Source organism: Akebia trifoliata, unplaced genomic scaffold, assembly GCF_017979445.1.
Source record: "Akebia trifoliata isolate Shusen 1 unplaced genomic scaffold, ASM1797944v1 Contig00254, whole genome shotgun sequence".
Taxonomy (NCBI): domain Eukaryota; kingdom Viridiplantae; phylum Streptophyta; class Magnoliopsida; order Ranunculales; family Lardizabalaceae; genus Akebia; species Akebia trifoliata.
Genome location: NW_028236903.1, coordinates 1731 through 14764, shown reverse-complemented (window position 1 = coordinate 14764; position 13034 = coordinate 1731). Strand labels below are relative to the sequence as shown.

The window sequence follows — 13034 nt, the reverse complement described above, 5'->3', positions numbered from 1 at the left end:
TCTCAGCTCTTGAATTAATCAATCTTTGTGGCATAAATTTAATTATTGAATTGGACTTAAAGTTGATTGTGGAGGGTCTAAAGGGTAAGAACATTCCTTGGTGTCTAATGAATTGGGGATTATGGAGGGAAGTCAGAAAAGTCTGTCTTTGCCTTCTTTTGGACTTGTAAATTAAGGGCTTCCCCTTTCTTACTTTATATTTTTTTTGTTGCTAAGCAAGAAAATAGATATAATTTATAATATAAAATTGTAAAACTAATTATAACAGATTACAGCAGAGATCTTTACACAAGACTAGAAGAAGAAATTGAACATTTCTAGAATTTTCTAAACAAGCAGAATAACTTTTTAAATTCTTCAAGCTTCAAGGCGATGAGGTATCAGAATGCTTCTAATATTTTCTTGAAGTTGCTCTTGACTTCATGCTTATTGGAGAGTTCAAATCAGAGCAAGACCTTCCCCTTCTTTTGATTCTCCTAATTAGAAAAGAAATTATTCAAAATAATGGTTCTAAAGACAATAAAAAAAACTAATCATTAAACTAATCATAGGATATAAGTTTAAAAAAGGTACTTACATTCCATGCTTATTAAACGAGCTCCTCAATTTCATCACTATCAATTGCTCGACGAGCAACATGTTGAACGACATCTGCATCATCTACATTGCCTCCCACTTGTTCGGTACTCTGAGTATCTAAGACTGGAACTTGAGTATTTATCAAGCTCGTGATACCAGTTCTGTCAGGAAATGACCAATGGACTTTGTACTCTAATGGTTCCAGTTTGCAAAGGAATTTTAACACAAGTCTTGCTCTTTCCTCACGTTGTTTAACAGTGCTCTCAACAAGATGCTTGAATATGGAAAGTGGGAGTTGAGAGAGGAAAAAGTGTAACATGTCCACAAATAGTTGCTCCATGTGTTTGAATAGTCCGTCGATTGATGAGTATGTTTGCTGTGGCCTTTGTCTGATGATCAATTCACAGACGTTTAGTATTTCAATACCTGCATAAGTACCTTCTTCAAATGTCCAAAAGGAAGTTCCATGAATTATTTCTTTTAATTCTTCAATAAACCCAAGTGCACAACGTAAGTCCAATTGAGGTTTAGGTTGACACTCAAAATACCCATCATTAGATTCCTTAGACAAATGTGAATAAAATTTCTCTACCGACGGTTTAATGAATTTCCTATGGAACCAATGACAGGTATTGTTCTTATTTATCCACAGATTTTTAGCCACTACAAGGCTATATTTTTCTTCACTTGTGGAAACCTCTTTCTTTTGAATGAAATAAATGATTTCAAAGGCTTCCTCTAATGTACGGATTAGAGTAGCACTAAGGGAACTTGGTAATGCAACTGTGGCTATTCGGACAAAAATTACCACTGAAAGACAAGATACTTTATTGGTAAATGGCTCTTCAGATTTAGAAGTTTTGGAAAGAACTTGGATGAGATTATCAATTGGGGAACTTCTTTTATATTTCTCCATCCATCTATCAATGTCTACCTCACAGTTTCTCTCTATCCATTCCGCGATATCCATTGGGGCTCTGCCTTCATCATTTCTTTTTTCACCAAAGCAGATTTTGATAATTTGATTGGCAAGGATAAAAGGTATCTTGAGCATCTGATATAAGAGAGAAGCCACGTAGGACATGATCACGTGCACTATGAACAATACCATAAGAACATTCCTCTCAATGGTTTGAAAGAGGATCATGAAACCTATTCTAAAGAGTTTGAAGAATGAAATAATGCGAAGCTTTGACAAAGTTGATGAAACCCAAGTAGAAAAACTGTCGAACTTTGACAAAGCTGGTAAAAAATCTAAAACATATGTTTCTCTACCAAAATCAAATTTTTTGAGTACCAACAACCCTCTAAATATGGTGACTATACTCCCTACTAGAACAGTGAGAATCTGAGTCACAAGCACCATCCACATTGACCATTTATAATCAGAAATTCCACACCGAAAGTCCACCTTCTTAAGAACAAATGATCGAAGTGCAGCCTGTAATAGAACTAGTGAAGAAATTGTAGAAAGCATGCATATAGTTATGCAGGACATTGGAGAATCAAAGAGGACCAAATCAGGACTTTGTTTACAACTAGATTTATAAAATGACTTTAATATATGTATCATACTCTTATTCTCTGAATTTTGAGGATCTGTTGTTTTAAGTTCATCAAAAGGGTTAGAAAAGCGGAAATAAACTCTGCCAAAATCTGAAGCAGACCACAACACTGGGAGCACCAGTAGCATGAATGAAATGATTATGACATGTTCTACTATGAACAAGTAGACCACACCAGTGACCATTTGCATACAAACATTCACAACAACAGTAACTACGAAGATGCTCAAGGAAAGCATGTTTGAAAGGCGTTCAGAGTCACTTTGACTTGCAATTGAAGGATAGAAAACACACATGGAGATGCATATTAAGACAGTGCCACTAAGCTTGGACAGTTGGTCATGAACAGAAGGCATTGGGGTGGTGAGATCTATTGGGAGTTTTGAAGCAATTGCAAGAAGAGAAAGTGTAAGGGAGTTGAGTGAGAATAATTTACATGGTATCCATGGCTTCCTACGACATAATCCATGAAATACATCATATACCATAAACAGAAAACATACAAAAGTACCTGCCGCTATGTATAGGCCAATTATTGGCATTGGGGAAGTATACTTTTGATCATCCAACGTTACATTCAAACAAACTAGTTTCTCCATTTTTCCTTCTTTGGATTCACCAGATTAAGTTTTGCTATACTTCTTCTCCTCAAATATAATTCAGGGTTGGTAGTGAAGAGTATGGATTAGGGTAAAGAATCAATACTTAAATTGCTGGGTGAGGAAAGTAGTTTGCTTTCTTTTATTTGTTCTTTGTTCTTTTTCTTTTCAAGACCAAGAACCAAATTGGATTCTTGAGAAATATGTATAACTGTTCCTATGGTAAAAATACCAACGTTTCAAATGTAAACATTACAAATAAATCTTAAGGATTTGAGGTGTCCAAGAAGAGGATGTGTCAACTCAATCTTGACAAGGGCCAAAACAATTTGACTCGTTGGAGTCATCTAATATCGGCTGCGTTAAACTGCGCGTTAAGCTGGTTTAATTTTATATAATGTTACATGTTAATTAATATTTAAATTCTCCAACTCATTTTCTGAGACTGTGGAGTGTGGTAGGACATTAGGTTAGTGACCTCATCAAAGAATCTGTCTCATGTATATTGGAACATCTTTTTCTGTGTTACAACTTCCTAGTGATCCATTTTTATTGATAATTCTTGACCTTGAAATCCAAACATAACTACATCTTATACAACTGAAATCAATTGAAATCCAAAATTTCTTGGTAAGCCTCTCTATTCACTATATTTTTAATATTAACAACCCTCATTATTTATTAATAGCTAAAGTTTTCCTTTTTCTTTTCCTTTTCCTTTTCCTTTTCAAGTGACATTGCCTATATAAATATTAATTTCTATGCTATTTCATATGGTGTTCTGTTTCTATATTTAGATTAGGTGTCTACGTGGCACTTTATTGTTGGATTTTAAAATTTCTTGGGCTGCTAACTAATCCATGAGAATCTCCTTCCTTGTAACTGTTTTAATTAAAAAATAAATAAAAAATAAAAACAAAAACAGCGTACCTCCTTTAGATAAAAATAAACAAATTAGTTCCAATGCGACTAATTTGGCTCTGATTAATTGATATTTTCTTTTTTATTTCCAATTTACAGTTAACAAGAATACTTTGAACTGTACTGGAGGAGGGAGAGTTCACCAAACATCATAGGTTTTTTTCAAGATACACGATTGCACATATTTATGAGGATGTATAGTTGTGTATCTCAAGAAAAATATATAATTCTAGCCCATGCCACGTCAGGGAGTGTATGTTAGAGGGGGCGTCAAATTGGTAACAATATGACATGCATAAAAATGTATATGAAAAATCTCCAAATTGGTAAAAATATTACATGTATAAAAACTTTCAAATTTGTAACCATATTTCATGCATAAGAATTTTCGAATTGGTAAAAATATTACATATATCAATATTTCAAATTGGTAACAATATGACATGCATAAAAATTTCTTAATTGATGATCATGTCACATGGAGGTAGATTAGAAATCAGATCAATCTTTGCTCTATCCACCTTGATTCCTTTTTTCGAGACAATGTGTCCCAAGATAATCCAAGAGGTTACCATGAAGTGACATTTATCCTAATTGAGCACTAAATTCTTCTCTCGATTCTAGGTAAGACTTTCATGAGGTGGTCTAAGCAACCATCTAAGTTGGATCCAAACACTAAGAAATCATCCATAAAGACCTCCAGGGAATTTTTCTACTATATTTGAGAAAATACTCAACATACATTGTTTAAACATAGCTAGTGCATTTTATAGCGCAAAGGGAATGCGACGATATGCTATTGTCCCAAAAGGATATGTGAACATTGTCTTTTCCTGCTCATCTAGAGTAATTGGGATTTGGTTATATCCTGAATATCTTTCAAAGTAGTAATAGGCATGTTCAGCTAATCTTTTAAGCATTTGATCAATAAATAGGAGAGGGTAGTGATCTTTTCTAGGTATTGAATTCAAATTTTATAGTCAATACATACTCGCCACCTAATTTAAATGCGAGTAGGAATTAGATCATTGTCTTGATTGGTCATGACTGTGATACCCAACTTCTTTGGGACAACATGAATTAAACTAATCCTTTTGTTATCTAAGGTGGGATATATAATACATGTATCTAACAATTGAAGGACCTCCCCTTAGACAACTTCTTGTAGAATTGGTTGGGTACGCGGCTGATGTGATAAGGGCATAGAACCATATATCATTTTTATCAGGATACATAGGAAAAAGATGTGCGGTTTTGTGCCCTTGCCATGTAAACCGCGTATTTAGACCACATGCATTCATCATTATTCTTTTCATATTATGCTAACTTGCTTCCAAATTGTGACTAAAGAAAAAGGTGGGTTCTCCCTCAACTTGTTCAATACAATTTGAGAAAAAAAATGCATATATAATAATGGCAAATTTACCAAAACATGCGCGACATATCAAATATTTACCAAAACGAAGCATTATACATCTTATTTACCAAAATGGTAATTTACCATTTTGGTAAATATTTTATTATAACAAAATGGTAAAAAACATTAATTTTCATATTTTTGCTACCGAAAATACTCTTTTTGTCAAAATGATCCTTCTGAAATGAGATCAAATTGTATTTCATACAATGTCAAAAAGAGCCTTCTAACAAAAAAAAGTATTTTTGATAGCAAAAATATGGAAATTACTATCTTTACCGTTTTGATAAAATAAAATATTTATCAAAATTGTAAATTACAGTTTTGATAAATAAGACGTATAGTTATCTGTTTTGATAAATAAGTTTGAAAAGTTGTCTAGTTTGGTAAATTTCTCTATAATAATTTAGATAGTTAGATCTTCTTGAGCTACCACAAAAGTAAATCTAATAGTAGTTCAAAGGGGTAAGTAGAGAGAATTCGTTTTAAGTGTCTATGACCATAAAACATTCAAAAATATATGCAAAAAAAAGGTAAATTCTCATTTGATGAAAATTACTAAAAGAAATTAATATATATATAGGGCCAGGATCTGTAGACAACATTCTAAACACCGTTCTGCACAACGTCTTTTGTTTTATATGGGCAAAATGTTTTGGAAATTTTGTGAGGATCTCTATGGTGAGGGGATCATCCTCACAAAAAATCAGCCCATTGGACCGTTCATTTTAACCGTTAGAAGTTTTAGAATCAACTAATTTTTTGTGAGGATGATTTACTCACCATAGAGATCATCCTCACAAAAAATCAGCCCATTCCAAAATTGTTTTGCCATATAGGACAAAATGTTGTCTATAGATCATGTCTTGTATATATATGTGGTGATCCATGTACACATATATCTACAACGTGTTTTGTCCTATGTGGGTTAAAAGTTTCGGATTGAGCTGATTTTTGGTATGGATGATCTCTATGACGAGGAGATCATCCTCACCAAAAATCAGCTAATTCTAAAACTTCTAACCCCATATAAGTTGAAGAATCGTGTACTGTCGATTTTTTGTAAACCACTTTTAACACGGTTAAAAGTTTCGGATTGAGCTGATTTTGGTGAAGATGAACTGCACACGAGGTGAAGCATCTCGAGATTCTGATGATGGTGATGGAGTAGAAGAAGGTAAAGATGGCCATTGGATTGAAATGGGAAGCTTTTATATAAGCATGGCGTTCAGAGTCGTGGTGGGCTTTTGGGCATGTTTGGTGTTTTGGCATTCAAGAAGAGTTGGAGAATTGCTTATTTTCAATTTATCCAGGCTGTGATGACAAAGTCTACCCTCTGTTTTAATAGCCTAGTATTAATTTATGTTGATTTCTAGAGAAAAGTTTTATGCTCTGCTTGTAAGTACAACTTTTATGTTTCTGTTTTGTAGTTTCTTTGAAATAATGCAAGGATGATATTGCTTTGGAAATAATTATGTTTATGAGTGTTGGGCTTTGACCCATGGCCCAGTTGGTTTGACACATTGCAGAGCAACTTTGAGGTCGTGGGTTCAATTCTAACTTATCATTAAAAAATAAAACTTTGATTGCCTTCTAATCAAATAAGGGGAACAATCCCAAGTGCACACCAAACTCTAGCAATAAATATAACTCTTTTTAGCAATAAATTTTAAAGCTATTCATCATTACTTGCACCGGGAAAAAAAATTATGTAAAGAAATTAAGGATCTGTTTGATTGCACATGAAAATGGTTGAAAAATGAATTTCGATGGAAAATGTGATTTTAGGCGTTTGATTTCGTATTTTCCTTGGAATTCAATTTTCTGCCAAAGTGATTTTCTACCCTGGGAGGGAAAATGGATTCCCATCCCACACCAAGGGAATATAGTGTTGTTTTGTTCTAATAATTCATGTAATTAGCACTGATACTTATTTGTTGGGTAAACTGTTTCATTCCAAGAGCTGTTGTAGACAGCTTATTACCACTTTCTTACATTTGTTTGAGAACAATTATGTTTTCAATGAACATAAGTGCAGAGATAAATTATTCTTTTACTCAACTTGCAAAGCTCCCTTCACATAGGCATGAATTTGGGTTTGGATCATCATGTCCATCCGTTAATTCGGCCATTAAATAAAATTGTGATACTGTTCATATTGTTTTGCAACCACAGTGACCTAAAAGCTATAACCATTCTTGGGTTAATTTGCTATCAGAACTCTGAAGTCTTTCTGAACTAATAAGTAGATTCTATAGTTCAAAGTATGGATTGGTTTCAAACTATTATTTGTTTCTGCCCCCATCGGTTTGCATTCACTTAGGTGCTCTGGAGTTTAGAAAATGGGTACACACCTTAATTTTATTTCCTAATATATTAAAGATTGGTTTCAATTAGTAGTAATAATAGGGACTGTGTACAATTAATGTTTTTCAATTGTAGGGATGTTAATAGAGCTTTCAATGTTTTCATCATAATAGGTCAGAAAGCTAAGACATTTTTTGTTGGTACATAATGACCAAATCATCAGCAATCCATATAATATTCAATAATTTTTTTTTTCTGCTAAAGAATGGAACGTTTGGTCTCTGCCCAACTGATTTTTCTAATTTAACCACTTAGCCCTTTTGCTAATATTTTTTCCACGCACAAATTTTTTATCCTAAGATAAATGTTTGAACTTGTCAGGTAAAATTCCATCGAGCACTCAGCTCCAAAACTTCAACAAGTCCAGCTATATTAATAACCAAGGATTTTGTGGACCTCCACTCATTGTGAATTGCACACAAGGTGAAGCATCTCAAGATTCTAATGATGGTGATTGCTATTTCATATGGTGTTCTGTTTCTATATTTAGATTAGGTGTCTACGTGGCACTTTATTGTTGGATTTTAAAATTTCTTGGGCTGCTAACTAAGCCATGAGAATCTCCTTCCTTGTAACTGTTTTAATTAAAAAATAAATAAAAATAGAAACAAAAACAGCGTACCTCCTTTAGATAAAAATAAACAAATTAGTTCCCATGCGACTAATTTGGCTCTGATTAATTGATATTTTCTTTTTTATTTCAAATTTACAGTTAACAAGAATCCTTTGAACTGTACTGGAGGAGGGAGAGTTCACCAAACAATCATACCAAGAATTGGACTTTAGTTTTAGGAGATTTTCAACACAAGCAGATTTTGTAACGAAAATGCCTTCAAAAATTTATTTTTCTTACCAAAATACCCACGGATTCTAATTTCCAAAGTGTATTTATTGTACTTTCTCACAGCTTGGTTAGCAGCTTAAGAAAATTTAAAATCCAATATAATTGTGCCACGTAGACACTTAATCTAAGTATAGAAACGGGATGCTGATGTGGATTCTCATTCAAGAAAAAAGAGTCTCTTTGCCAAGTATTTTTTGTGAGATTTAAATCATTCTACATATTTAACCACATAACTAGAAATCTATAATTTTTCAAGATTTAGAATTATGCATACATCTCAAAAAATCTAGTCATGCTCTTAAAGATTAGGATATTTACCTTGTGCCATAAGTTAAATCGATGATCCAAGATTATGTTGGAGGTGTGCCTTTCCCAAATCCTTATGCTTGTGATCCGATGTATGTAAATCCCCAAATCGTGTGAATTTTGTTTCATGTTCTATAATTTTCAGACTCACATTTTCTTCCCTCGTTATGTTGGTTCGATCTAGGGTTTTAGTGATTGATGGAAACAACCATTATTCACAATTCTATTTCTCTTATTGCTTCTCACATTTCGTGAGTGCCTATTATGAAGTGTCGATCCACTTAAATAGATGGGAAAAGAGGGCCTAGCTAGAGATCCTCTTTTAGTAGGGTTCCTATCCATCAAAGTTTCCTTCTAAACCTTGAAGAGTTATTTCTATTTATAATTTAATTGATATTTTCTATTAATCATTGACGTTTCTACTTGTATAGAATCCTTGTACAAGTCGAATACTCAAAATGTGTAGGTCAATTGAGCCACACGTTATTGAATTCTAATATCCTTCCACTTGGCCCATAAGACCGATTTTGTAAAAGTAAACTTTTTTTTTCTACAAAATAGTTTATTTTTTAAAAAGACTCAATTTAAAATTTAATAATCAAAAACATTTTTACACGTGATCACAAATTTTGAAATCTTGTTAATAAACCTAATATTGAATTAGATACTATAATATTATATTTCACTTAAATACTAATGTGAGTCATTGTAGTTGTATGTTATCTATATCATACTCCCTTCCATATATCGCACAATTAATATCCTTCCTAATATAACTTTTAATTGTGCCCCTATAATTGTTTTGTCAAGATATTTTATGTATTACTTAAACCCAAAACAAAATATTGTTATAATATGAATAAAAACAAGAAATAAAATGTTATTTAAAACTAATGTTAATATTAATGTCAATTACATAACCACTTCAAAACAACTTACTCCAAATATATAAAAAATTTCATCAAAAGACCCATCCTCATAACTTGTTTTTTGTAAGCTTTTGGTGATAACCCCTTTGTCAATAGATCGACTATTATTTAAGTGATATTGATGTTCTCGATTGTCACTACCTATTTTTGCACTCTTTCTAACCACAAAGTACCTAACCTTCATGTATTTTGTAATTTTTGAATACTTTTCATTCATAGAAAAGAATACAAATGCGGTATTATCATAATATATCTTCAACGACTTAACTATAGAGTTGACAACCTGAAGTCGTAAGATAAAATTCTACAACATAAAGCATGACTCCTAGCTTGTTCCTCACGAGATAGCTCCACCTACTAGTAGGAATACAAAACGTGATGTAGACTTTCTATTGTTAAAATATCTGACAAAATTTGAATTTGAGTACCTAATCACTTCTAGATAATCCGATCTTATGTAAGTGAGCATGTAGTCCTCCATCCCTTGTAGATGTCTTATAACTTTCTTTGTAATTTTTCAATAGTTTATTCCTAGGTTACTCTAGTATTTACCTAACATTCCAACTATAAAATTGATATATGATCTGGTACAAGTTTGCGTGTACATCAAACTCCTAACAACTGAGATGTATGAAATATCCCCCATCTACTTTTTTTCTAAATCATTCTGTGAATATTACATCAAGTTGAACTTATCTCTCTTTTCTGATAGGCATGTCATCGATAAATCAAGACTACATGTTATATTTTTCGAAGTCTCGATTGATATATCATTTCTAAGACAGTCCTAAGAATCCTTGAGATCAATTCATAAGGATTTATATGCTAATGACATATGTTGCCTCACCCATATCAACCATCTTGAAATTCTTAATCAGATAATTTTTTATTTTGTGCAATAAAATTAAGATCACTATTAATTAAGAGAATATCATCTATATAGGATCAACATAACAAACTTTCTCCGAGTAACCTTCAAATATATATATTGGTCAATAGTATTTTTCTTAAATTAAAAAAATGTAATGGTATCATTGAACTTTATATGGCATTGCCTCGAAGCTTGTTTAAGTCTGTAATAAATTTCTTAAGTCTGTAGGCTAACATTTCTTTTCCCTTTTCCATAAACCATTTAGGTTGTTCTATATAGATTTTTTTCATTCAAACTCCTATTCAAGAAAGTCGTAGTCACGTTCAATTGATATAACTCCAAATCATAATGAGTTTTTCTTTGAAATTATAGAAAATGTCTAAGTGTAATCGATGCCTTCATTTTGAGTAAAATCTTTGGTTACAAATCTAACTTTAAATCATTTGACATTGTCTTTTTTGCTATACTTGGTCTTGAAATTCCATTTATAACCGACTTTCTTACTTTTAAAAGACAACTCAATGAGATCCTAAACATGATTCCAATCCATAGATTTTTACTCTTCTTTCATAGCATCCATCAACTTAGAAGAATCATTACTTTTCATTGCTTGTGAAAACATAATCGGATTTTTATTTATCCCAATATCATAATCAAATTCATATAAATACACCATGTAATCATATAAAAATGGCATGTCTCCTTTCTCTGAGAGATTTTCTCAAAATTATCGATGGTGAATCTTCAACAATAATAATTGAGTCCTTATGAAGTGGTAAATTAACTTGGTCTAAATGTTGTCCATTTTCCTCAAGTTGTTGAACAATCTGAGAATCAACAATTTCTTGAAGATTAAGGTGTTGTAGGATAGCCATTTTTGTTTCATCAAGAGTTACTTATGTGTTTCAACACTCCCACTAATGTCACCTTTTTTTAAGAATCTAGTGTTTTCGTTTTAGCTATTCTTGTATTATGATTAAGGCAATAGAACTTATATCCTTTAAATTTTTCTGGATAACTAATGAAATATTCTAAAATGGTCTTTGGATTCAATTTATTTTCGTATGGATCCTTATTTCTGCTGGACAACTTCAAACATGTAAATGTCTTAAATTAAATTTCCTACCAATCCATAACTTGAAAGGAGTTTTGAAAACTACCTTAATAGAAATCTTACTTAAGATAAACATTACGGTCTTTAATGCTTCTTCCTATAAGAATTCTCGTGTTGTTGAAGGACTCAATATACTTCTAACCATATTCACAAGCATACGATTACACCTTTCAGCCACACCATTTTGTTGAGGCATACCTGACATTGTTTATAGGCGCAAATGCTTAGGGCCCATGTGGATACAAGAGCCAAAAGTCATTAGAACATAAGTACTTTTTGAAGTACTGTCTGGAGTAGGTGGATAACTGTTGTGTGTTTGAATGCAGGTTCTGAAAAGTACTATCAGAAGTACTTTTAATAGAGTTTTGTGTTTAAAAACTATTTTGGATTCTGTTAATATGATCAAAATGCCCTTATAAGTATCAATTACTATTTTTAACATTATAACTTAACAAATTATTCTTCAAAAGAAATAAAAGTTATTGTTTTTATCCATAAAAACTAATATAAACACCCAACAATTATAAAAAAATAGAAGATATTGTGAGCAAATATATACAACCACTAAAAATATGAATAAGCTTTCACCACATCAATGGATAGTAAATTTGTGTGTAATTGTTCACATCAATTTTGAGATAAGAAAATTTCAACCATGGTTGGAATGCTCATGGATAAATCATTGAGTAAGCAATTGGGGGAGATAGAAATCCAAATTCAAATGTACATTAAAAGTCTACCACCATATCAATGGATAATAATGAAATATTATTTAATTGCATTTTTGAGGATATGTTTGTAATTTTCAAAATTTATAAGGGGTATGCTTGTCCCAAATGCTATACCAAAAATCTACTACCACACCAATGGATAATAATATAGTATTACTACAATTGCATTTTTGAGGATATGCTTGTAATTTTCAAAATTTATGAGGGGTATACTTGTCCCAAATGTTACACCAAAATGCTACCACCATATCAATGGATAGTAATATAATATTATTCCAATTGCCTTTTTGAGGGTAGATTTGTAATTTTTAAAATTTATGAGGGGCATACTTGTCCCAATCTTGTCATTTTGACAGTGTTTTGTGGCTCAACGCAAGAATAGTTTAGAGAAGTAGCACCATCGGTACTCCATAAAAAAGTACTAAAATGACTCCACAGTAAAGTAGTTCTTTCCAAGAGTTATTTGTCCAAACACCTTTAAAGTGCTTCTGACTCATCGCAAAAGTCAGAAGTACTTAGAAGAGTCAATCCACACAGGTCCTATTTTTCTAAGAGTCTGAAAAAAAGAAATTAGGACTCTGGCTAGATTCATTAAATTTACTATACTATTTACTTTTCTATCCCACCTAACTATATTAACTTTCTTATATAATTGTCTTTCTACCCTAATTATAAATATCTAAAAGATATCAACTGATTGAGATTTTTTATGTATTAAATAAACAAAACCATAACTAAAGAGGTCATCTATAAATGTAATAAAATAGCGGGAAATGGTCCACAAATGTCAG

The 13034-nt window shown here is 32.0% G+C and overlaps 1 protein-coding gene across 2 annotated transcripts; it reads right to left on the bottom strand.

Annotated features, from left to right (window-relative positions):
• Positions 1-244: 244 nt before the first annotated feature.
• LOC147381793 (uncharacterized) lies at positions 245-2815 on the bottom strand. Of its 2 annotated transcripts, XM_086429977.1 has the most exons (3): positions 2656-2815; positions 578-1005; positions 258-476 (listed from the first exon to the last, which is right to left on the bottom strand). In XM_086429977.1, exons 1-2 carry the CDS (start codon positions 2741-2743, stop codon positions 590-592), a joined length of 504 nt encoding a protein of 167 aa, XP_086286103.1. In that variant the 5' UTR covers positions 2744-2815; the 3' UTR covers positions 258-476; positions 578-589. The 2 variants fall into 2 exon arrangements, with proteins under 2 accessions (XP_086286102.1, XP_086286103.1); XM_086429976.1 differs by having other exon boundaries at positions 245-476; positions 578-2815.
• Between the last annotated feature and the right edge of the window lie 10219 nt (positions 2816-13034).